The sequence below is a fragment of the Zingiber officinale genome, chromosome 2A (genome assembly GCF_018446385.1).
Source record: "Zingiber officinale cultivar Zhangliang chromosome 2A, Zo_v1.1, whole genome shotgun sequence".
Classification (NCBI taxonomy): Eukaryota; Viridiplantae; Streptophyta; class Magnoliopsida; order Zingiberales; family Zingiberaceae; genus Zingiber; species Zingiber officinale.
In genome coordinates this window covers 892186-917221 of record NC_055988.1, presented here as the reverse complement: position 1 = coordinate 917221, position 25036 = coordinate 892186, and the positions used below count along the sequence as shown (strand labels likewise).

At 36.8% G+C, this 25036-nt stretch overlaps 3 protein-coding genes and 1 long non-coding RNA gene across 4 annotated transcripts; 2 read left to right on the top strand and 2 right to left on the bottom strand.

Annotated features, from left to right (window-relative positions):
- Positions 1–2560: 2560 nt before the first annotated feature.
- On the bottom strand, positions 2561–5575 carry LOC122040437. Its single transcript, XM_042599749.1, has 4 exons — positions 4102–5575; positions 3148–4011; positions 2956–3066; positions 2561–2866 (listed from the first exon to the last, which is right to left on the bottom strand). The coding sequence occupies exons 1-3, from the start codon at positions 5317–5319 to the stop codon at positions 3028–3030; spliced, it is 2121 nt and encodes a 706-aa protein (XP_042455683.1). The 5' UTR covers positions 5320–5575; the 3' UTR covers positions 2561–2866; positions 2956–3027.
- A 3649-nt stretch (positions 5576–9224) lies between these two features.
- Positions 9225–16723, top strand: LOC122040435 (phosphoenolpyruvate carboxylase, housekeeping isozyme-like). The gene is made up of 10 exons (XM_042599748.1): positions 9225–9578; positions 10134–10525; positions 11023–11107; positions 13033–13255; positions 13390–13493; positions 13577–13664; positions 13956–14110; positions 14224–15222; positions 15623–16009; positions 16264–16723. The coding sequence occupies exons 1-10, from the start codon at positions 9417–9419 to the stop codon at positions 16558–16560; spliced, it is 2892 nt and encodes a 963-aa protein (XP_042455682.1). The 5' UTR covers positions 9225–9416; the 3' UTR covers positions 16561–16723.
- Positions 16724–17196: 473 nt separating this feature from the next.
- LOC122040433 (14-3-3 protein 9-like) lies at positions 17197–20938 on the top strand. Its single transcript, XM_042599747.1, has 7 exons — positions 17197–17370; positions 17441–17747; positions 17827–17914; positions 19317–19426; positions 19508–19656; positions 20283–20341; positions 20789–20938. The coding sequence occupies exons 1-7, from the start codon at positions 17205–17207 to the stop codon at positions 20789–20791; spliced, it is 882 nt and encodes a 293-aa protein (XP_042455681.1). The 5' UTR covers positions 17197–17204; the 3' UTR covers positions 20792–20938.
- LOC122040434 lies at positions 19565–24572 on the bottom strand. Its single transcript, XR_006128624.1, has 3 exons — positions 24064–24572; positions 19849–19917; positions 19565–19699 (listed from the first exon to the last, which is right to left on the bottom strand). It is a non-coding gene; the product is annotated as an uncharacterized LOC122040434 (long non-coding RNA).
- Positions 24573–25036: the final 464 nt, after the last annotated feature.

Below are 25036 nucleotides of genomic sequence, written 5' to 3'. Positions count from 1 at the left end.
TCAAATTGTGGTACACCCAGAGAGGAATGCAATGTTAGATCACTTCTTGCGGCCTATGCAATTTTGCATATGTAAATAAATCTGTTAATCACTTTAAAAATTCATAGATTTCTTGATTTGTACTCTTATCTTAGCTAAGATAAGAGTGCAAATCTTATCTTAGCTTTAAAATGTTCTCAAAGACATTTTTTACTTTCATTAAAATATTTCAGGAACTCCTAGAACAAACTCCTACTTTTTATTCTTCCTTTCTTTAAAAAATATTTTATTTATCTAAAATATTTTTTCAATATTAATTTTGAATAAATAAATGAATTCACAACTCTGAGAGTTGCATACGCATAATTATCTTTAATTTCTATTAACTATTTTGATGATAAATACCCTATGAGCTATATATATTAGAAAATATTAATTAAAAATATATGAGTTTTTATTAAAATAAAATATGATATCAACTCATCTAAAGTGGTCTAGCATCATCGTTGATCTCATGACAAGATATAAATAGGTATATTATGAGAGTATTTTATCCTAGTGCAACGACCCTTTATATGAAAGATGATCCAACGAAATAACTTGCATATATTGAAAATTAACCTCAAGATTTATTATAATAAATACTCATATAACTACAGACTGCGCCAACCAACGGGGCTTATATGATCTTTTAGAACTTATGTTCAAGAATTGATCTACCTTTAGCATAGTAAAAGTACCCGGAAGCGCAAATAAAAAAATTGATTGGTCATTAGGAAAATAAAAAAAAACGTGAAAGAGCAAATAGACAATAGTTATGAATTCTGATCTACCTTCATCATTGTGCCATTTTCACGCGTGCATTGACGCATGTTCAGTAACTCTCACACGGTTTGAAACAAAAGTCTGCATCCTCAGAGTTGGATGATGGAAGGAAGAAAACAGAAAGTAAATATGATATCAATGAAGATTCAAAGGAAGAACATGATATCAATGGAGATGAAATGCGAGAAAGTGTCAATAAGTATAAGGGGATACTATGACAAAATCAATTCATTTCTTAGAAAGGTTTGATAGTCATGAGACAATGTAGAAGCACTCACCAAACAACGACAAGATAGTTATAAAGACAATGTATATGAGGAGCTAAATTTTGATAGTCATGAGAAGAATTTAAGTATCACTATTATTGCAATACATATAATTGAAGATACTATATAATGAGAATATTATAATTTTTTTTAAATATATAATTTAATTTTTAATAAATATTTAAATTTATAATTTATATTTATTAAGCTCGTTTAGACTTAATAAAAGTTTAAATAAGTTCATGAGTCATGAATATATTCATTAAATAAACCTCGAGTTCGGTTCGATTATAAATGAGTTAAATTCAAACATTCAAAAATTCGGTTCGACTCGATTACACCCCTACTGATGATTACTTGTTCATGGCACTATATCAGTGAGAAAAAAGCTGCATTTAAAAAAATTATTTGAAGAAAACTAAGGTGCATGTCTAAGATTCGTCACTAAACAAGGTTAGGCATTAGTTACCAAACACCTCAACAATGAAATGGCTTCATTTGACCAGCAAATATGGGTATAGAGTATTTTAATTCCGAATTACAATTGTGATTGGACTTGTACCAAACTCTGAAGACAACTTTGAATCCAACCAATTGGTCTAATTATATTGCTAACCAACATGTGGCCGCTAAATCCTAATACACTAAGTAACCTCAATTATTACAAGCTTTAGCAGAGTGGGATGTGGAACCAAAATGAATATTTAGACAACATACACAAAGCAAGTTGGATTAATCTAGAGATATAAATCTTGTTGGGTTGTAAAGGTTGAAGAACTTGAGATTATTGTTAAACTAGAAGAGGAAAGAATCAACCCATAGAACATATTGTTGGAGGGAATGAGTTTAACAGAGGGTTAAGATCACATAAACTTAAACAGATCCAAATGCATCTTTTGTTTAGTTATTTCCATGATGAAACTCCTATAAAATCAATCCAGTATAAAACCAGATTACTCCCATCAGAAAGTAGCTGCACAAGGTAAAACCTCAATCTTGATTTGGTTATCAACTAGGAAAAAAATTGTTCTATTTTGAATGCATATATCTGTGAATCAGGTGACTAGTATTCAGACCCCTAGAGAGCATGCATGTCACAGAAAAGAATGCAAACTGACTCCATTTAGGAAACACCAAGAAGAGAACAACAAATTCTTGGGTTCAGCTTTATGCTTCAGACAGAGAAGGAGAAGTGCACAGGCTATTACATGTTAGGCTGTCCAGTTTACCAATTTACTCCAACTGTCATCAAATTCTTTGTATCTACTTGGATCAAGGGTACCAATATAAAACGCCTACATAATGCAGCATCCTGTTATTGAGATAAAAATACCCAGTTATGTGGATTATGTGAGATTATGACACCTAGAATTGTTCATGAATTATGATTAGCAAGAAAGACCAGCTAAACAAGTGACAAACTGTACTACTAGCTAGCTAAATCGATTTTGCACTCACCAATTACTTATAGATATTAATGCATAGATCAATGAAATAATTTATAGATGCATAAAGAACTAATGGCAAAGTATCATATTACATTTTTGAGTTGAATGTATACACTTGTTGGGAATCGGAATCACAAATGAACTAATACAGCATGCAGATTACTGCAAATTTATTTGATTGACATGTGGTTGAGACAATGTGTCTAGTCATCCTGTCGAACAATTTATAATTTACAAGAATCAAATATTTTCATCAAGTGATAACTCAAGTTACATACAACATAATATAGAAACTAATGAGGAAAATGATTTGAGATTGCCAGCAGAATCACCATGAGGCCAAAGCACCTATAAATACAGTAGTTGAGTACCCTGAATGATAGGAAAGTAGCATCCAAGTTATATAAGTTATATAATTGAAAAACACACACACTTACATTGTATTGCCTTCTCTATCCTCTGTAGTCGCAAGATATAGTGCGATGGCAGAAGAAAAGAAAGTTTACACATCAAATTTCTGATATTTGTGATTCAGGTTTTGCCAGCACCTAAAAGGATACGAAGTTTAGATGGATTAATACGAAATCCATAATTCATCATACCTATTTTTTGATTTTAAGAAGGGATACCTCAGCAAATTGAATCTGACGACGTTGCGGCTTTGAAGGCTTCGTTTTTATTTCTTGTTCCATGTCATTAGAGGATTTTTCCACAGCTTGTCTCCTATTCTGAAGTCGGATGCCTAATAACGACTGTGGAGAGGAATTTTTTGAAGAGACAGAAGGCAAAGTCCGAGAAAGCCAAGACTCTGATGGTGATTTTGGCAATGGTGGAGGCAGAAGTGACAACAAAGGATTAGTGTTGCTCTTCAAATGCAGTGGCTCACTATCATTTCCACAATTTTTGTTACTGTCAACATTCATATTCCCATTGTTCAATTTTTCTGAAGAGAAGGGTGAAATGGGCTCAGAAACTTTAGAGACTTCTGGTTGCAATACTTTTTTTTCATTAGCTCCAGCAAATATACTTTCTCTACTCCAACTATCTATACTAATCTCACAAGAACTAATCATACTTCTAGTATCATTGACAGTATTGAAGGAACTAGCCTTTGACTCTGAAGATCCTGGCCTATGCTCTGGATCTACACGAAGAGTTTTGTCCAGCGAAGGGCTCATGGATTCGGAGCCCATTCCGCTGCTATGATTTATTTTCCTGCAGCTGTCGATGCTTTGCTCGCCGGCCTCAAAACTGTCAATCTTGCTACAATTGCTTTCTCTGCTTAGAATTCCAACAGAATCCTGCCTTTCATGAACACCTAATGGATGTCCATCATTTTTATCAGGGGTTGTACCTCCAGTGGCTGAATTAGCAAATGCAGATGAACAATCAGCTGTAAGGGAATCAGATTCACTCCTCGATTTACTTATCGCTTCGGTCAGGGGGGAATATTCCTGACCTAATTTTTTTCTATAAACAGCTTCCCATGAGAGCTAAACAAGAAATTTCAAGAAAAGGCAATTCAATAACAGGCCAAAGGGGAAAAAAACAACCAAGAACAGATAATATTGCTGATACTTTACCTCTTCAACGCGAGCAAGAGATAATGGATATGCATTCTTGTTCTGAGGACTTGCAGTTTTTCCCCTTGGCAGAGACAAGCGTCCTCCTCGAACTTTCACCCCTGGGATTGGATTTAGAAGACAGAATTTAGGAAGCAATCCGCAACCTTTAGATGGAAAATGGCCAGCATCATCATAGTTATCTTCATCATCTTCATCGTAGCTATCCTCTTCCTCCAATTCCTTAGCATACTGTTCAAGGTAAGTATAACTTTTCTGGAGGGGAATAGGAGCTGGCTTCCTTGCAGGATCAGTAACTGCGGCCCTCTCAAGAAGTTTCGTAGCCTCTCGTGGAGGTACAGCTGCTTTCTTTAAGGTATAGTGTGGAGAGTCGGTAGCCATTGCCTGTGCAGCGGGCAAAAACCTCTCTATCATGAAATCCCTGGCTTCAGGATCCTTCGGGAAGCTGTCCGAGAGCTTGGCCGCATTTGTGCTTCCGCTGATGCCACTTACACTGCAATTCATGAAGAATGACTCCGATCGCGATAGTGTATCAAGCGCATCGGAGAAGGCGTCGTCTTCGTCGTCGTCGTCTTCATTACGAGTCTCCGCGACTGAGACGGGCAGCTTTTCCAGCTTCTTCTCTACCTTCTGATCAGTTTTCTCAATCTTCTCTTCATTCTCCACCTTCTTCGTAATCTCTGCCTTCCTTGGCATCTCAATCCTATTCGCCGTTTCTGCTTTCTCTTCTTTCTCGGTCCTCTCTACCTTCTCTTCCGCAACGATCTTAGGAACAACCTCAAGAGACTCGTAGGATTTGGCAGTTCCAGCATCGGGCGCGAAGGTCACAGCTTTACGAGTTCGTACACTACTGCCGACCTTCAAAACCAGAGCCACATCACCCCGCGACGAGTTTCCGCACTTTCCGTTGTGGATGATCCTTCCAGGCGGAGGCTTGGGGGCCTTCATCATCTTCCCATCGCCAATCGCATCGGATCCCGCCGCGGTCTTGGGCAACCCCGGCGTCTGCTCCCATACGAAGGGAACGACGCCGGGGACGCGCACCGGGCCCGACTTCAAATCCGACTTATAGAACGGCAGAGACGCCCTCCTCGGCGGCGGAGGACGCCGCTCGCCCTCCTCCGTCGGAGAAGCCGCAGGCCCCGCCGAGAATCTCCGCACCGAGAGCAGCGGCGCTTCGAGGTCGATCTGCTTGTCCTCCATCGAATTCTTCAACATCTCCGCGCGTCCATCGCCACCCGAGATTCCAATCCCACGAACATCAAATCATCTCCCCAAAAAGAAGAGGATAAACAAACCTTTGCGGGAATCAAAAGGATCGCGGATTAAAAATCTCAACTTGCGAGGCGGAAAGTGAGAACGGAATCGTTCGAGAATCGAGAAAGAGGAAGAACGAAAAGAAAACGAAGAATTGTCTGCGACGGAAGCGAAGAGATGCATGAAGCGAAGAGAGCTACGAGTGTCCCTCCCTCCGTGGGACTTTACCAAATAAAGTGGCAGTGGCAGAGAGAACAATGCCGAGTTAATGACCCAATATACTTACTCCTTTCTTACCATCCACATGGGTACCAATGATATGGCATATGGGAAGCCTTCCCGAGGTATAAAAGAGGGGCAGATTTTCCATAAAAGGTGATAATTTAAGCAAGGTTATGCTTTCACGAAGAATATTAATCGTTGGATCAGGTGTGATTAATTAATTAATTATAATTATTATTTGTTGGGGGCGATTTATCGAGGTTGGTGATGGGTCTCTTTGCGAGCCGGTTGCAAGAGAGATGTTAAGTTCTCCAGACTTAGGGGTGATCATGGATCGGGTTGGTTTGATTATTGGGGTAAAAAATTATCCGGCCCTACTAGATCAGATAATGTAAAATCGGGACCTACATTCGGCCCTATATCCGGCGGTTCTTATGTTTCAGATATCCAACGGGTTGTTAGTTATTTGGATATCCGACCCTATATCCAATGAAATATAAAATATAAATATAAATATAACAAAAAAAAATAAAAAAATTTAAAATGATAATAGATATTACTCATTACACGTTATAGCAGCTAATTGGAAATAACTATTACAACGTGTAGCAGCTTATCGGCAGTAGTTGCTACAACGTGTAACAGCTTATCAACATTAGTTGCTACAAGTAGGGGTGATCGGATCGGGTTGGTTTGGTTATTGGGATAAAAGACTATCCGGCCCTACTAGATCAGATAATGAAATATTAGGACCCTACATCCGGCCTTATATCCGGCGGATCATTTTTTTTCGGTTTGATTCGGGTCGGTATAAGCGGGTTGGTCGATTTAACGGATTGACTGCTCACCCCTATCCAGACTAACCAATTATAATTTTTCAATTTATTTTCTCATATATGATCATGGAGTTGATCATGTGAGATCGTTGGGAAGACGAATTCTACCTTTTGGTATCAATAGAGGGATGTTAAGTTCTCACATGGGACGCGTAATCATATAATACTAAATTTTTAGACCATTTATTAGGAGCGCTTTTCGATTTAACTTCAGCAAAAAAAAAAACTTTTGTGAGATGAAAAAAAATTTTTAATCATAACTTTAACTTTGTATAGAGTCTATTTCTAATTCAGACATACAAAATTTCATTTGCTTCAACTCCTTCATATATATATTTAGTATTATTTTAAAAAAATCTAGTATATTTTTTATTAATTAAGTATTATTTAAAAAAAATCTAATATATTTTTTATTTAATTGAGATGAAAAAAAATTTGATAAAAAATATATTAGATTATAATTTAATATAAAGAATTATATATGTTTTTACTTTTTATATCTAAATAATATAAAATATAATTAAGTAAATTAATTTTTATAGGTTAAGGAGTGGAAATAAAATTTTTAGAATACGGGCACTACCTATAAATTTAAGTTATGATGGGAGAGTGTATTCTCCCTTTTTTAAATTTAGATTAAATCTGATTACATCATTTATTTATTTTTCACAAAAATATTAGAATTTCTAACCCATCACGTGGATCTCGGCGTCAAAGTGAAGTGAGAATTATTCTTGGTGTTGACTTCTGACATTGCTTTGACGGTTATCGGCAAGACAAAACAGGTGACTGATCACCGTTGATAATTAATGATTCTGGTTGACTTTGATGGGACGTTGTTGCTCAATTTGACAACAGAATTTAAGAACCAATAATTTACAGTCTACTTATTTCTTTTATTTTTCTCATAAGAAAAAAAAATCAATTTCTTCAATAAAAACTGAAGGGAAGTGATTTACAATAAGCTCCCGATTGAGTATTGCCTTTAACCTTTTAATTACAATCGAAAGTCATGGACACCAAATGCTTAGTTAACTAGTAAAAAAAACATGTTCATGTATTATACGTGATCCTGTTCAAAAGTTGTAAAGATGATTAGTTGAGAATGTGACTTTGTTGTTGATCAAAAGAAGACTCCGTGTTATCTTGTATAATCCAGAGAGCGTTACTGTCAGCCAGAGAAGGGATTTTCGACGTTAACTCTCCGACGCTTAAGTCAGTGATTGAGTTACGAGAAGAAAATGATGGAAAGACGGTAGCAATGTGCATGTAGTAACATGTAGCATCACATACTTCCATTTGTAGATGATGATTCCTTTTTATAGTGTCATTATTGTATTTATGCATGCATTCTAAGGCACTCATAAGAAAGAACATATCATAAAATAACTTTGACACATTTCCTAAAATGATCGACCTTTTCGATCATTTATGCATGCATTCTAGGACTGCTCGATCGACCTTGCAGAATGTGATGAGTGACTCGGTCTTCACTCGGCCTTTTCGTTTGCATCAAAGGCATGATATGTCCAATCGGTCTGTAGATCCGATTGGCGATTGGAAGGTTCAATTGGTCGGGTTACCACTACTTATTACACCCTAAGGCCTGATCTGTCATCCAAGGTCCAATCGATAGCTCAAGGGTCGATCGTCCATGTGTCCCTATTTCGATTGGTGACTCTAGAGGTTGGCCGTCTTTTAATTTTGACCGTCTCATCAGCTGATGTCCTCGATCTTAACCTACCTTTTGAGGTCCACCCTTATCACTATATCAACATTTATGAAAATAACAGAGTCAACATTTATGAAAGTAACAGAGTGATAATAAAAAAAACAAATAGTTTTCTAGATGGCTTACTTGTGTCGGGTAAGATTTCTACCTCAATAATTGCTGCTAATTGTTTCTTAATTATTGTTAATTAATTTTACTCTTAATTATTTTTTTCACTTAATTATTTATACAAATGTTTGAAAATGCACCATCGAAGTGACGAATTGCACATTTGAGATTGCACCCTAAGGCCCGATTGACCTTCCAAGGTCCAATCAACCGCTCAAAAGCCGATCATCCATATGTCCTTGCTCCGATTGGTGACTCTAGAGGTTGACCGTTTTTTAATTTTGACCGTCTCATCATATGATGTCCCCGACCTTGATCTACCTTTTGGGTCCACCCTTATCACTATATCAACATGTATGAAAATAACATAGCCATAATAAAAAAAAACAAGAAGTTTTCTAGATTGTCTGCTAAGATTTCTACCTACTAACTGCTGCTAATTGTTAATTAATTTTGCTCTTAATTATTTCTTTTTCATTATTGATTATTTATTCAAATGTTTGAAAATGCGCCATCGGGGTGACAAAATGCACATTTGAGATTGCACGCTATTTAAGATTTAAACAATAAAGAAACCTATTCAATTCAGTAAGTTAGTTGAACGTTGGCAAAAAGAAGAAAATTAAATTTTGTCTTCTAAATTTATTATTAAAAAATAAATATCTTTGAAAATCTGAAATTGACAACCAACGATGCTTCTAGAACAGATGATAAATTTGTTGGGATTCCATTTATTTTTCATAAGCTTAAAATTAATTTAAAACCAATATTTTTTTTATTTAGTATTCAAAATTAAATCGGTAACGTGATAAATATTGTTTATTTGGATAGTTCGGTTTGTTGGGCATCCTAATGAGAAAGTGACATTTTATAATTTTCATTATTGCATTTTATAATTATTATTTTTTTTAATAATTAAATAATTTATGCACTATTTAAGTAAGAAGGTGAAGAAAAGGTTTATTCCCGGAGATTCCTCTATCAGTGATCTTCTTTCTTCTCTATAAATTAAAACCCTCCTTCACTGCGACTGGCAGCGGATCGCCGCTTCCCTTGTTCCTCTTCGCCGTCTTTTCCCGAAGCAGGTATTCCTATTCGCCTCGTTGTTTGCTAGCTTCGTGGAGATCGAGAGGGAGGTGTGAATCGATCGGCTGGTAGCGATGACGAAGCTGGAGAAGATGGCATCCATCGATGCCCACATGAGGCTTCTGGCTCCGGCGAAAGTCTCCGAGGATGATAAGCTGGTCGAGTACGATGCACTTCTCTTGGATCGCTTCCTCGACGTCCTTCAAGATCTCCACGGCGAGGGAATCAGAGAGACGGTATGCTCGCTCTACTTGTTTGTTTCGATGTGTGCGGTTTGTTTGGATCTAAATGTACAAAATAGGAGGAAAATCTACTATCTTTTGTTTTCCTTTTGAAGGACTTATTGGTCGGTCGAAGTGGGTGGTAAATAATTTGAATTTTACATCGTGTTCGGTGATTCTTATGTTGATACATTCAGGGTTTTTTTTAAAGAGGAACCGAATGGTGTTGTTCGTTTCTTGCTCTGGTTGTAGTCAGTTTAGATGTTTGTTTAGCTTCCCTAGCTAGGGAACCACTGAATAAGTTCCGAGGTGAATGGTGAAGGATTTACTGAGAATCCTAAGCGGGGTTAGTGATGCAATGTTTTTTACAAAGATTCATATTGTTATCTAACCGATCATATTCTATCAAATTTGCTGTTTGGTTTGGTTATTTGATCTTTTTTTTTGTTTCAAATCTGGCAAAGCAAGTTGATGTTTCACTAATAGTAAAAGAAAGCTTTGCTTCTCCATCTATGTGAGCTAGAACATTCAAATCCTAGCTTTAACATGTTATTGCCTTTTCCTTTTCAGGTTCAAGATTTATATGAACTTTCTGCTGAATATGAAGAAAAACATGAACCTCAGAAGCTAGAGGAACTGGGAAAGGCGCTGACTAGTTTGGATGCGGGTGATACCATCGTGGTTACAAAATCATTCTCCCACATGCTTAACTTGGCAAATCTGGCTGAGGAGGTCCAGATTGCCCATCATAGAAGGATAAAGCTCAAAAAGGGAGATTTTGTTGATGAAAATTCTGCAATAACTGAATCAGACATAGAGGAAACACTAAAGCGTCTTGTAGTGCAGTTGAATAAGTCGAAAGAAGAGGTATTTGATGCTTTGAAAAATCAGACAGTTGATCTGGTCTTAACTGCACATCCAACACAGTCAATCAGAAGATCTTTGCTTCAAAAGCATGGAAGGTTTGTCAATAACTGCCAACTATAATCTACTTGCCAGAATTCCAAGCAACTATGTCATTTTTCTTCTTAGATTGTCTAGTTTAGATGCATTAGTTAGTGTTGTCAATTTGTGGATTTAATTATATAAATATGGGAAAGGATTTTGTAACAATTTCTTCTTTTCTTTTTTTTTTTTTTTTTGGGGGGGGGGGCTAAATATCGTTGTACCTTTCCTCTTCTTTCCTACAAAAATATCCTAAAGTTCACGATGAGATCATACTAACATTGTAAATCTTTCAGAACATACGTCATAATATTATTCGATTCTTGCACTATCTAACATCCAAATGAATGGATAGTTGTATCTTTAAATCTTAGAAATTTCTTGTCTTTACCATTCCTGGTGTGTTATTCTTGTTTAATAACGGCAAGTAGCTGTAAATGTAATGAAGTTGGCACCTGCTAGAGTAAAGGACGAAAGCAACACTTTTCTTACATATGATCAATGTTTTCTTCAGGATAAGGAATTGTTTAACTCAGTTGAATGCGAAAGACATCACTCCTGATGATAAGCAGGAGCTTGATGAGGCTCTTCAGAGAGAGGTAATTCTCCCACATACTTCACTTTACTATGAACGAGCATCTTTTTTAGATCCTTGAAGTTTTTCATAGAGCTGGAAGCTTCATGGTTGATTTTATGATCTTTTCAATATTGAAGTAGAGAATAGAGAATAACGTAAACCTGTGTATAGAGAATTTTTAATTTAACAACCCAAGTCACCAGCTTGTTTAATGTTTTGTTACCATTGATATTTCAAGTATACAGAAAATAGGAAAAAAGATCTTTTTTTTTGCATGGAATCAAGTTGATAATTATGTAAGAATGAGTTTCCTCTTTAAAAATCAACTATATCATCTTTTTAACAAGGGCGTTTCTTATTAAAAAAATGAAACATTTAGTGATATTCCATCAAACCATGGTTTTAAATTTTGTTCTATGCCTATTGACACGGGTGTAATATTTTGTTTTTTTTGCTAATCGACATGCGAGAAGGTTCTGCGAATGAAGCTCAACCTTCAAACATGTAATAGCAATAAACTAAATGTGTACATGCAATTTACCCTTGATGCATTCCCTTGGACAACAGGAGATGCACCTACAATTTACACTATATTTTAGCGTGAAATATTATTTCCTTATGAGCATAAGTTCTTTTAATCTACATGCATTGTTTCATCGAAATTACTTCCATTATTCAATTTTCCTTTAGACTGAGGTTGGGAACTTTCTTGCCTCTGCATCTCTTCATCGTTCCCATCCCTGATAATGTGGTAAATGAAGATCTCACCATCAGAAGATATTGACCAATGAACATTTGTAATATATGCAATAGCCAATAATTGACCCTCTGGAGGTTCATCCTCTCTGTGGTCAATGCTTGGCTCACAACTTTTGTAATTCATTTTATGTTGCATATGCATTGAAGACCCTGACATACTATTACATTCTCCATTTTTTTCTTACATTGTTGGAAACAAACATATTGCTAAATCAGCTTGGAATGGAAATATCCTCAGTCTTCTAATCTTGCTTTTTCATAGTTGTGTTTTTATTGTTTATTGCAAATTGCAATTGATCTTTTGCACATCCTATTGCTTTTTATTTGTTTAATTTTATCAGCTAAAAATTATGGCTTTCATTCTCGAAGCAACTAGTTTGTCTTACAGCATAAAATGATTAGACATTACATAGAAATCTGATCTTCCAATCTGAGCACTAGCTAATTGGTATTGAAACACAAGCTAGCCTATTAGCCCGCTATCAATTTGCATCACTCTTTGTCATCTGGCTTCGTACCTTTTAGATCTATAGGTTCTGCCTAGCCTTTCAAATACAACATATCCATCGTGAGTAATTTCTTCATGTCATAGTTGGTAGAATCCAACTTCATCATATTTGCCCCTGTATCCTGATCATCATCTGTGATCCTGCTTTATCTTGCTCTGAAATCGCTTGTTGGGATGCTACAGATTTAATTTAAGCATGTCTAATGGATACGACGATGTCCTAGCAGTTAGTTGCACAATATTGTAGCATAAAAATAAAATGCAAACACACCAAATTTACTTAGGAAATCTCATGGAGGAACAAGGGTAAAAAAAAAAACCATCAGTAAAATACTTCACTAGTAAATATGAAAAAGTACTCATTAGTTTTTCCTATTGAAACATGCTACTTGAATGGAATAAAGTTAAAGACTAATAGCTTAAGAACAGGATACGATCAAGAACCAATTTGTGCTTAAAGACTAATAGTATAGTCAATCAGTCTATATTAAATTTACAAAATATCTAAATCATGCTAACAAAAATGTTTAAACTAGCTCAACAATCCTACAATGTAGTCCGATTAGCGAAATGCCTTGCCTAAGGTTTCATATCTTCTCTAAAATTCTCTAGTATTTATTACAACATTCCTATAATATTTTTTAATATCATCATTGTACCTTTGATTTGTTGACTTGTAGATTCAAGCTGCCTTTAGAACAGATGAAATCCGAAGAACTCCACCGACCCCTCAAGATGAAATGCGTGCTGGAATGAGCTATTTCCATGAAACCATATGGAAAGGTGTTCCTAAATTTTTGCGACGTGTTGACACAGCACTGAAAAACATTGGAATAGACGAGCGTGTGCCCTATAATGCACCACTTATTCAATTTTCCTCTTGGATGGGTGGTGATCGTGATGGTATATATGATTCCAAATAGGCCCATGTTGATTTTGCTATTATTTTGATGTAAATGTAGTTGATTTGCACATTTCCTGAAACGGGAAATGGAATACAGTAGATTGTTCATTGTTCTTACAAACTTATACATTAGGAAACCCGAGAGTTACTCCAGAAGTAACAAGAGACGTGTGCTTGCTGGCCAGAATGATGGCTGCAAACTTGTACTACTCACAAATTGAAGATCTGATGTTCGAGGTATTACATGGTCTTCTTATTGTAGTTTGTCGTTCTTTCTTTTGCAATGTTCTTGTATGAAGAAATGGCATATTTTCTTGTAGTTGTCTATGTGGCGCTGCAATACTGAACTTCGAGTACGAGCTGACATTCAACACCAATCTTCAAGAAAAGATGCAAAGCACTACATAGGTACTATTTTTTCATTAATATTTTTGTCAATTTAATTACAATTATGTAAATGTTTTTTTTTTGTTAATATTATGCAAATGAATTTTATATCATCTGTCACCATCTTCTAAGCTTATCTTTCTTGGTATTTTACTAGTCTGCTTCTGTTATAGGAAAATCTGACAAAAATCCTACATTATGTTTTGAAATTGTAAGTTAGCAAGTTGTACTATTTGTAGTGTGATATTTTCAAATTTATGTTCATGAAAGCTTTATGTATTCATTGTTTGCTTCATATTTATTATTTAACAGAATTCTGGAAGCAAGTTCCTCCGAGTGAGCCTTACCGTGTTATACTTAGTGACGTGAGAGATAAGCTATACAACACACGCGAACGCTCTCGTCATTTACTTTCAAATGGATATTCTGATATTCCCGAGGAAGTGACTTTCACAAATGTTGAACAGGTATGCATCTCTATCCATGTTACAAAGGGTTGTTTTAATATTTCTCTTTTATGTTATTCCACATCTGATGGATTCCATAGAGGTTATAACTATTTGTGCTGCCTTTGTTGTAGTTTCTGGAGCCTCTTGAACTCTGCTATCGATCCCTCTGTGACTGTGGTGATAGACCTATTGCAGATGGGAGCCTTCTTGACTTTTTACGCCAAGTATCAACCTTTGGTCTGTCTCTTGTTAGACTTGATATTAGGCAAGAATCTGACAGGCACAGTGATGTTGTTGATTCTATTACCAAACACTTGGGAATTGGATCCTACCGTGACTGGTCTGAGGAGCAACGTCAAGAATGGCTTTTATCTGAACTTAATGGGAAACGCCCTTTGTTTGGTCCTGACCTACCAAAGACAGATGAAGTTGCTGATGTTCTAGACACATTCCATGTCATAGCAGAACTTCCTTCTGACAACTTCGGGGCTTATATCATATCAATGGCAACTGCTCCATCTGATGTCTTGGCTGTTGAGCTGTTGCAGCGTGAGTGCCATGTGAAAAATCCATTGAGAGTAGTTCCATTGTTTGAAAAACTTGCAGATCTTGAGGCTGCCCCCGCAGCTTTGGCCAGACTTTTCTCTATAGATTGGTACAGAAACAGGATTAACGGGAAGCAAGAAGTCATGATTGGATATTCAGATTCAGGGAAGGATGCCGGGCGATTTTCTGCAGCTTGGCAGTTATATAAAGCCCAAGAGGAGCTTATAAAAGTTGCCAACAAGTATGGAGTAAAACTGACCATGTTTCATGGTCGAGGTGGAACTGTTGGAAGAGGTGGTGGTCCTGCTCATCTGGCTATCCTATCTCAGCCACCAGATACAATTCACGGATCTCTTCGAGTAACTGTTCAAGGTGAAGTAATTGAGCAGTCCTTTGGGGAGGAACATTTGTGCTTCAGAACACTCCAACGTTTCACATCTGCTACACTTGAACATGGAATGCATCCCCCTATTCCACCAAAGCCAGAATGGCGCGCATTGATGGATGAAATGACTGTTGTTGCTACACAGGCATATCGATCTATTGTCTTTGGGGAACCGCGTTTTGTTGAGTATTTCCGGCTAGTGAGTTTCCTAACTCTCTTATTTGAGTATTTATTCTAGTTTAGGAATAATGTAGGTTAGTTGCAACATAAGTCGCTCATACATGTTAACTTCATTGTCCAGTCTTCTCGACGAGTATGTAATGTGGTGTCGATGTAGGTATCTGACACATTAATTTCTAGAAGTGGGATGTGTTTGATGGATCTAGTTGTTTGGCACATCATATCTTTATCAGGGTGGTGTTGTGTCGAGAATGGTAAACAGTAAATTTTATAACACCTTATCAGAGAAATCAGCCATTTGTCCTATCAACTTCTACCATCGTCACCTAAATGGAATGTGCCGTCAACCAGTCAAGCTTGTGGATAATGCTCTCTTCTCTTTTCACCTCTCCTTAATGCAATTGTGGTTACATTGACAGGCTACACCTGAACTGGAGTATGGGAGGATGAACATCGGAAGCCGGCCATCGAAACGAAAACCCAGCGGGGGCATCGAATCACTTCGTGCAATTCCTTGGATATTTGCATGGACACAAACACAGTTCCATCTACCAGTGTGGCTTGGTTTTGGTGCTGCATTCAAGCATGTCTTGCAAAAGGATATCAATAATTTTCAAACTCTCCGACAAATGTACAATGAATGGCCATTTTTCAGGGTCACCATTGATTTGGTCGAGATGGTTTTCGCCAAGGGAGACCCTGGAATAGCTGCTTTATATGATAAGTTGTTGGTCTCTGAGGATCTGTGGAAATTTGGTGAGCAACTCAGAGCCAACTATGAAGAAACAAAATGTCTTCTTCTTCAGGTGAGATCGATATTGTTTTTCATCAACTTTTTATTAAGAACTCCAAACTGATTATTGAGATACAACAAAAACAATATATTGATTCCATTAGTTACAAGTTTTATACTCTGAAAAATTTTATTACTTTTTCCCAGCATTAGCCGTTAGATTACTTTGGGGTTTAATGACACCCCAAAAGAAACCCAGCTAGTTTCCCTCCTTCAATACTTTTAAAGACTTACAATACTCCCATCACCTTGGTTCTCTTTTCGTAGGTCGCTGGTCACAAAGATCTATTGGAAGGCGACCCATACTTGAAGCAACGGCTACGTCTGCGTCATGCGTATATAAAAACGCTGAATGCTTGCCAAGCGTACACCTTGAAGAGAATCAGAGACCCCTCCTACAATGTCCATGTCGGGCCTCATCTCTCGAAGGAGATCACGGAGTCTAACAAACCTGCTGCCGAGTTGGTGAGGCTCAACCCCAGCAGCGAGTACGCCCCTGGACTGGAGGATACTCTCATTTTGACCATGAAGGGTATTGCTGCAGGAATGCAAAACACTGGATGATAAATTTATGAACTTGATTAATTATATACTAGTGCAAACTTTTCATTTTAGTGTGTTTGTCGAAGACAATACTTTTCGGCATCGTTGCCTGATTCATATTAGTAATTGAAACAGAAAGAAAAAATAAACCCTTATCTATGGATATGTATGTTTCTTGTGTTTTCATTTTGCATGAATCTAAACGTCTGCACTTGTTAAATCTTGGATTCAGGCTGTTAATTCGGGTAGGTCGGGTTCGAATCGAGTTGATTTTTTCTTTTAAAACTCAATATAAATCTGTTCGAGTCAAACCCACTTAACATGCCAAGAAATCACTTAATTATTTGTTAAAAAAAAAAGATTTAAGTCACTGCAAGAAGCCAGCCATAAATTACGTGTTAAAACTATAAAATAATATAAAACGTAATTTTATTAAATTTTACATATTTATATATGTATAAATAATTTATATATATATATATATATATAATTTTTAAATTATACAAAAATTTAAAATACAACATCATCCTACATTAATAATTTATATTTGATATATTTTATAGATGAATTAAAAGTCGGATCGAAACAGGTCATCGCCAACTTTTTTTCCCACCGCTAATTGAATACCTATTTTTGCCATTTGTTAGTTAAATGATTAACATAAAATGATAAATGGCTCCGCAACCGCTGCGAGTCTTCATTTATTGCCCCACGTCACGGGAAGTTCGATCGCGGAGGAGAGGAGCTTTGGATCGGCAATGGCGTCGCAGCAGGAGCGCGAGAACTTCGTGTTCGTAGCCAAGCTCGCCGAGCAAGCCGAGCGCTACGATGGTACGTTTTCTGATACAGAACGCTAGGGTTCATGTTTTCTTCGATCATCCGACCTCAGTTGGCGCTGCAGAGATGCTGGACGCTATGAAGAAGGTGGCGAATCTCGGCGTGGATCTCACCGTGGAGGAGCGGAACCTGCTCTCGGTGGGGTACAAGAATGTGGTCGGCGCCAGGAGGGCTTCCTGGAGGATTCTCTCATCGATCGAGCAGAAGGAAGAGGCGAAGGGGAACGAGAATCATGTCAGGAACATCAAGGAGTACCGACAGAAGGTGGAGTCGGAGCTTTTTAACATTTGTACCGATATTATTGCCCTGCTCGATGAACACCTCATCCCCTCTGCGTCGGCTGGCGAATCGTCTGTCTTCTACCACAAGATGTGAGTTTTATTAAGATCCACCGTGATGCTATTGAACGGATCTTTTAGGGTTATCAAACTTTTTCTCATTCTGTCACAGGAAGGCAGATTATTATCGTTACCTGGCAGAATTCAAAGCTGCCGACGATAAAAAGGAAGCCGCAGAGCAGTCTTTCAAGGCGTATGAGGTAGATTTTTTTTTTCTCCCTTTTCTATAATATTTGTCACATATTAGATTAATATCTAATAGAAATTCCCCCCATTAGAATGCATTTCTATTTATGCGTTACATATTTTAGCTGTATTTGCTCCTGGAGTTTTTATTAAATGAAAGTATCGCAGCACTGTGATTGTGTTCACAATAATACGACGCCAATTATTTGTCACAAATTAGATTAATATCTGGTAGAAATTTCCCCCACTAGAATGAATTTCTATTTATGCATTAGATATTTTAGCTGTATTTGCTCCTGGAGTGTTTTATTAAATGAAAGTATTGTAGCCCTCTGATTGTGTTCACAAGAATTAAATTTCTCGTTCTTGTTAAGAATCACTATGATATCCATGCTTAAACATGATTGCTTTTTTTAGCACATAAGTGGAGAGGTCTCAACCTTTTCACATCTGTTGGAAGACTAAGTAGGCTGTAGAACCAGACTGTTTTGCTTTGGGAATTAGCACTTTGAGGACATCATCTGACAAACTAGTTGTCGAACCAATACCTCACTATTGTCTCTTTCATCCTTTGTTTCACTAGTGCTAGAAAACTTTTTTTGTGAAATTGGTGGCTTCACATTGCAAATAAATATTTTAGGTATTTCTGTTATTGTAGCAAAAGGTGATTATGCTCACCCAGGCGACCCTCACAGCTCGTCCTAAATCAGGAGATCAGTTTATAGTCGACCGTCAAGTGGCTAGAGAGTGGGAGAAGTTTTTTCCCGAGGGCATGCACCCGCTGGGAATTGAGCAAAACTGTCACCCTCTAGCCAACTAGGCACTCCGTGGGGACTTGGCATTTTTGTTATTGATATTATTGAGGATGTATGGAGATAATGGCCAAGGTCTATTATTTATTAGGGTTTCTTGAAGCGTGACCACCTGTTTCTTTTCACTATAGGGCTTTAATGATAATTGTAATCTATTTCAGTTAGTTGACACCAGTTTTTGTTATGGTTAGAATTTGAAGTTTGCATCCATTGTTGTGGGTGGAGCATTATGAGAAGCTTAATCTGGATTTTGAATTTACAAGTTCTTTCATAATTACCTGAGGCAAACCACAAATGAGAAGAAATGGGCATCCCTCATTTACATATAAGTGAAGTCCTCGCTTGATTTTTGCTTCTTCACAATTTGATGTCTGACCCTTTACTAACTTTTCCTTTTATCTTGTCATAACCAAAGTCTGAACTATCCTATATGATGTAACATGACATTATGATCACTGTATTTTGCAAGGATATTTATGCATTATGAGATTTATCACTTCATTTTTTTTTTTTGTTATAGTCTCAGACTTACTATAATTCTCTATTTCAGGTTTTTTTTTGTTTACCTAGTGAATTTGATATTTCTTTAATATTGACTCCTTAGGCTGCTACAAAAGTAGCTGAGGCAGATCTTACTCCTACTCATCCGATTCGATTGGGATTGGCTTTAAATTTCTCCGTTTTCTATTATGAGATCATGAATTCACCTGAACGGTAATGTTCATTAGAATATATATTTTTTAAAAAATATAAGCTCATCATCTGATTTCCTTCGTACTTGTTATCAAACTGCAGAGCTTGTCATCTTGCAAAACAAGCTTTTGATGAGGCTATTTCTGAGCTTGACACACTGAGTGAAGAATCATACAAAGATAGTACTTTGATCATGCAATTATTAAGAGATAATCTTACCTTATGGACTTCTGACATCCCCGAAGATGGAGGTAACAGTTGATAGAATGTGTAGAATAATGTTCTTCCATGCATCTGAAAGAGAATAACTGGATATATAAGCTACTTTTATTTATGTCTCTGCCATTTTTTTTGAAAAGAAGATTACATGCTGTCTAGCAATTCAACTTTAACCCACATTGATATATAATACAAAGATTAGTAGATGAGTTTCATTATGATACCTTGTTTGCTGTTTTCGCAACTCCATTTTCTGTGCTTATCTGCATGATGTGTAACATTAATACAGCAACCTAGAAAATATCTTTTTCAGTTAGCATCTTCATTATCTTTTAGTATTTATCTGTAGAAGGATGAAACGATAATGATTTACTTGTTATTTATCTGTAGAAAATGGTCAGTGTTCCTTTTATTTCTGTTTATACATGTGCTGTGCTAGTGGCTATTACAATTTCCTTGAATATATATTTCTGGCAGTTTCCTCTTGAATTTATTTTCCCCTGGAATAATAATGCAGGTGCAGAGGGTTCTATTCTGGACTAGAAATATTATTTAAGCCCACAATTTATTTTCTGCACGAGTGTTTGAACAATTTTTTTGATCGATTAATTGTCTGAGTGGTCTAAAATGTTTAATGTTTCTCTCATGATTTGTGCAGTGACTGAAGATGGTGTGAAGGAGAACAGCGGGAAAACTGCTGCAGTTGAAGATGCAGAGGTTGGTTTCTATATACGATGACTTTGTTTTATATACATCTAATGCACTTCATTTGTTCTTGCAAATGTGGGAACGTTCTTCATGAGATAGAATGGAGTTGCCTGTCTTATTTCATGCAAAACACAGTGTGCTTGGTTTGATGCAAGTTTTCACTGGATTGTGGTGACTAGGGTTGCAATTCCTTGGGGATGCAACTCCGTGGACCATATCTCCAATCCCCCCCCCCCAAAGTTTGAGTGGGAGATTGATGGATGCTAAACAGCTTTTGCCATAGTGTCTAAAGTATGGCTTTCTTGAATTATGGTTACTGGGATCCAAATTCTTTGTGGATGCATTCCTTGTGAATAGTGCTTACTTTATGTTTCTAGAGCCTTGATTTTGACATCGATGAAGGTTATAACTGCTTATTCCATAATCTAAACTATGGTTTCTGGATGCAATTTGCAGTGAAGGCTAAGCGGTACTTGAACAAACATGACGTGAGGATGTCCCAAGACCATCATTATCATTTGTTGCTAATGGTTTTAGTTTTTTTTTTCCTGTCATTATTTAGGAAATTTATGTCAACTCGGAAGTTAAAGCCTGCCATTACTTGAACGCCTGATGCCAGTGGTTTTATTTGTTTATTTTTTAAATTGTCAGTTATTGTTTCGTGTTCTCTCTCTCTCTTTTTTTTTTTTTTTTTTTTGTAATAACGTGTCAACTAATGCAAGTGAGAATGCATTGGAAGCCCTTTTCTACAGTCCTTAATTCCTTCCATTTCTCTTCATTAATTCAAAATCCGTAGATTTTTCGTGGGGCTCAATTTAATATTTCTTTCATGAGATTCTTAAGTAGACTGTATTGATTGGTTCGTGGTGTGACAAAGTATCATTTTAGTGGTGTAATATGGCAGCTTTTAAATTAATTGCTTACGTTTTAGGTTTTTTGTTGTTCGGTCTCATAAGAAGCGTTTTCATCCCATTTATCTGTACATGGATATGCAAAGACCCGAAGGAGTCTATGGTTTTGTGGATGTTATGACTTTAATTGGTTCACCTTCTAAAGCAATCCAGAATTTTGAAAGTAAATAACTGATCGATCCAATTCAAGAACAGGAATAAAGTTAAATGGAAAACAAAATAAACGTTACTTGTTTTATCCTGAATTTTTTCATGGTGGCAAAAAGCGAATATGTTCCTCTCTAGTGTCTTCGTCAATCCGTCTCAAAGTCAACATGGAGAAGGTAAATCACGGGCAGTTACTAGTCTTTGGAATAATGACTAGTACATAAGGGAAATATTTATCTCGATTTTATTGAGATTCGAACCTCAATTTTTATGATGATAATATCTCATGCGCTAGTTACTAGACTCATCTGAAGGGACATCCTTAACTTCTTCATGATACATATTGTCCTTTCATAAATAATCTAGAATTCTGAAATTGTAACGTAGCGTAGTGAGAGCAGATTCGACATTTTTAAAAATGGCGTGAATTGGAGGGCTGCTCAAACTTCAATCTAGCCATTGGAAAACTTCGAGGGAGTTTCGAACTTCGGAATTCCCAAAATCAAATGATGCAGCAGCGGCAGTCCCCACTAGGCTCTCCCACTTCGTCTTCTTCCTTGCATCAATAGATTTCATTTCCCTCACTTCTCTCTTTGTATACAATGGTAGAGCCTCTCCGGATGATCTACCAGGGTTGATTGTGTGGGCGGTGGGCTACAAGTGTCAACGATGATACCTTCCCTAGGCTATTTCCCTTTTCTCTCCCATTTTTTTTATTTCTCCTACAGTAAATTTATAGTAAATCTCTTTCTCAAGGTTGAAGGCTACCCGAGCTACAACCTGGCTCCGCCCTTGTTTATATAATTGCCTCTCCACTTATGTCATGATCTGTTGTCAGAGGAATAGTAATTATTTATCTGTCAACATGACTTAAATAGATAATCTCAAGTTATTAGCCCGACTAAGTAAGTTGATCGATTGCCAATTTCATCTAGAGCTATCCAAGTATGAGGATGAAGCTGATTGATTGAGGTTGACTCACAGTGTACTGGCAAGGGAGTAGATTATCCTTAGAGATGCATAGATGGTAAAGTTTTGAGAGAAGAAAATAGAAGAAATCTCTGAAATTAAGAGAACCTCCTTCTATTTTCTATTATTATTCTTTTATATATACATTTTCTCTCGGAAATTTCACCTTCTTTTCATTTAATGATACTACATTTATCACAAGGATCTTTGTTAAAACAATGACAAATGAGAAAGATTATCATTTTTCTTTTTTTCTTCTATTCCTCTTCTCAAGCATTTAAGGCCAAATGATGAGTAAGCAGCGCTAAGCATTTAATGTAGGCGATGTCGGTCTATTTTCCTTGGCTAGGTAAAGTTTTGGATTTTTTATATGCTCGAGCGGTGTCTCAGATACCTTGACTAGTGCCGTGGCTACCTCGATCGGTACCTCGTATTCTTGAGCGGGGACCCAACGCCTAACCAATACTCTATATGACCGAATAGTGGCTACCACCTCACCCGTTATACTGCCTTCTTGACACCATGTGGCACTCTCTGTGGACCGCCGCATCACAAGCCTTCTCCTTTAATACAGTCGAAAGAGACGTGAGTCCAACTGACTAGAGATTTGACTTAGCCAAAAAGTCCTGATTATCACTGCCACATGGAGAGAGAGAAAATCTTCTCAGTTTATTGCTAAATAACCCCATAGATCTATGCGTTTATGAGGCGTGATTGATGATGTACTTACCTCATTGGACCAATAAATTTATGAGTTGTTGCGTGTTGGGTCATCAAGTGATGTGACCGACTATGGTTTGAAATTGTAGATGCGGATGATGGTACAGTGGATGTTTTTGTACGTTTGCACCTTATCTAACGGCCTCAAATAAATCTCGCCTGCTATGGCACTCTTGATCCGACGACTAGTGCCAAGGGATCAAAGGTAGTATATTAGGGTTAGGGTGTTCATCATCTTCCTCACTTTTTTACCACCTCTGACATTCGTCTTCTCCACAAACCCCAGTGATTTCACCCTCTCGTCTTTTGTATTCCCCATTTTTCTTGTAAGTTCTCATTTCTAACTCTTAGTATTTAGTCTCCCTTTAGCCCTAGATTCTTTTAGCCCTCGTGTATTTTTGCGATTTCTAAGGCTTTTGCTCCTTGGTATGAAACCACTCACTCATTTGCCACTGGAAGACTCAGAGGAGAATTTACGATTGGATATGGTATTTCTACTTATTACGTAATTCGAATATAAAGAGGAGACCAAATACCATTGATGCCTCCTCCGGGTTTCACCACCTTTTTTCACAGTCAAGTCAAAGTGACCTTCGCTTTCCCGTCCCTAAATTCTTCAGAGATGTTTGTTAATACTTCGGTATCTCACTGTATCAATTGGCGGTGAACGCCATCAGGATTCTATGTGGAGTTGCAATGATTTTCCGTTTGTATGACATTCCAAATTAGGAGCCTCCCACTTCATGTCTTGAGCGGGGTGTAAGTTTTGTTGGAATTGAATTTGAAATTTGGATATCATGTTTTTACACTTCTACATGCAGCGAAAATTTAAAATTTTATTTATGATTTAATAATTAAATCAAAGGAGTGTTGGTATGGAGACTATCTAAAATAAATATATTAGATAATTTAAGTATAACCTAAATAAAACTATTAACACATGTATCAATGCACATATAAATCATAGTACAAGCATAAACATACCTTCCAAACAACTTGTATTTGGGGATGACTCCAACTATTCTAGCTGCAGAGAAATAACTTTTCATTGATTGTCACGAGCTCATACTTTCTTCATCTAATCTGGTCCACGATCGGAGTCCTCTTTCCAACACTTGATCGCACTAGAGATCAAGTATCATTTTTCGTCGAGACGATCGAAATGTCTTCCTCAAATATGAGAAAAGGACTGCCCATTTACCCCTTCACAAGGGGCTATCTAATAGCCCTCAATAAGGACCTACACCTTCTAAAATTCTATAAGAATATGGGCAGCAACAATGCTTCTTGAAGAGAAGCTATAATAAGTAGATGAGACTTTTCGATGAAAGAGAGGGAAGATCTCTATCTTCTGGAAGGGCTACTTAAATTCTCCCAGGGAAGAACAATAGGTGTCTGAATTTCCAAGAAAGAGAAGAAGCTTCTTTGTTCGAATTCTTCCAAGGAAAAGCTGTAGAGGTTGCCACTCAAAATTTTCAAGGAAGAAACAAATTAAAAACTTCACTCACAACACTCCACGGAAGAAGCAACCACAAAAATTTGTTCTCTCCATGGATAAAAAAAATGTGGCTCACGTGTTTTCCAAAAAGGAGTGGGGTGAGTGGTGGAAGTGGGGTTAGTGGAGGAGTGAGGGTAAGTAGTGGATAAAGGTGAAAAAGAAACAATTTTTTTTTCATCTCATATTACGTTGAAAATGAACTCCTCTTTTCCTTTTTCTTTTTAATTTTTATATTTTGATACAATCTTTAATGTATTGCATTTTCTTTTAGGCTTGAGTTTACAAGACCCATTATCTTTTTCATATTGGTCTATTGGATTTTTAAAACTTTTTTAGAACCTAATAATATAAGTCCATTGTAATCATATCAATGATTCAATATTATTGATATGGCAAGCATATTTACTCGCTATTACAATAATATAAATCTAATTTATAGACTTTGTATAGAACTCTTCC

Excerpts from the sequence above, each read along its gene's own strand:
- LOC122040433 (XM_042599747.1), top strand. The coding sequence starts at position 17,205 with ATGATAAATGGCTCCGCAACCGCTGCGAGTCTTCATTTATTGCCCCAC. Across the intron at positions 17,371-17,440 it reads GCAAGCCGAGCGCTACGATG|AGATGCTGGACGCTATGAAG; the intron begins GTACGTTTTCTG and ends TTGGCGCTGCAG. Across the intron at positions 17,915-19,316 it reads AGTCTTTCAAGGCGTATGAG|GCTGCTACAAAAGTAGCTGA; the intron begins GTAGATTTTTTT and ends TTGACTCCTTAG.
- LOC122040435 (XM_042599748.1), top strand. The coding sequence starts at position 9,417 with ATGACGAAGCTGGAGAAGATGGCATCCATCGATGCCCACATGAGGCTT. Across the intron at positions 9,579-10,133 it reads GCGAGGGAATCAGAGAGACG|GTTCAAGATTTATATGAACT; the intron begins GTATGCTCGCTC and ends TTTCCTTTTCAG. Across the intron at positions 14,111-14,223 it reads CTTTCACAAATGTTGAACAG|TTTCTGGAGCCTCTTGAACT; the intron begins GTATGCATCTCT and ends CCTTTGTTGTAG.
- LOC122040437 (XM_042599749.1), bottom strand. The coding sequence starts at position 5,319 with ATGTTGAAGAATTCGATGGAGGACAAGCAGATCGACCTCGAAGCGCCG. Across the intron at positions 4,012-4,101 it reads CTCTTGCTCGCGTTGAAGAG|CTCTCATGGGAAGCTGTTTA; the intron begins GTAAAGTATCAG and ends TTTCTTGTTTAG. Across the intron at positions 3,067-3,147 it reads GTCAGATTCAATTTGCTGAG|GTGCTGGCAAAACCTGAATC; the intron begins GTATCCCTTCTT and ends GTATCCTTTTAG.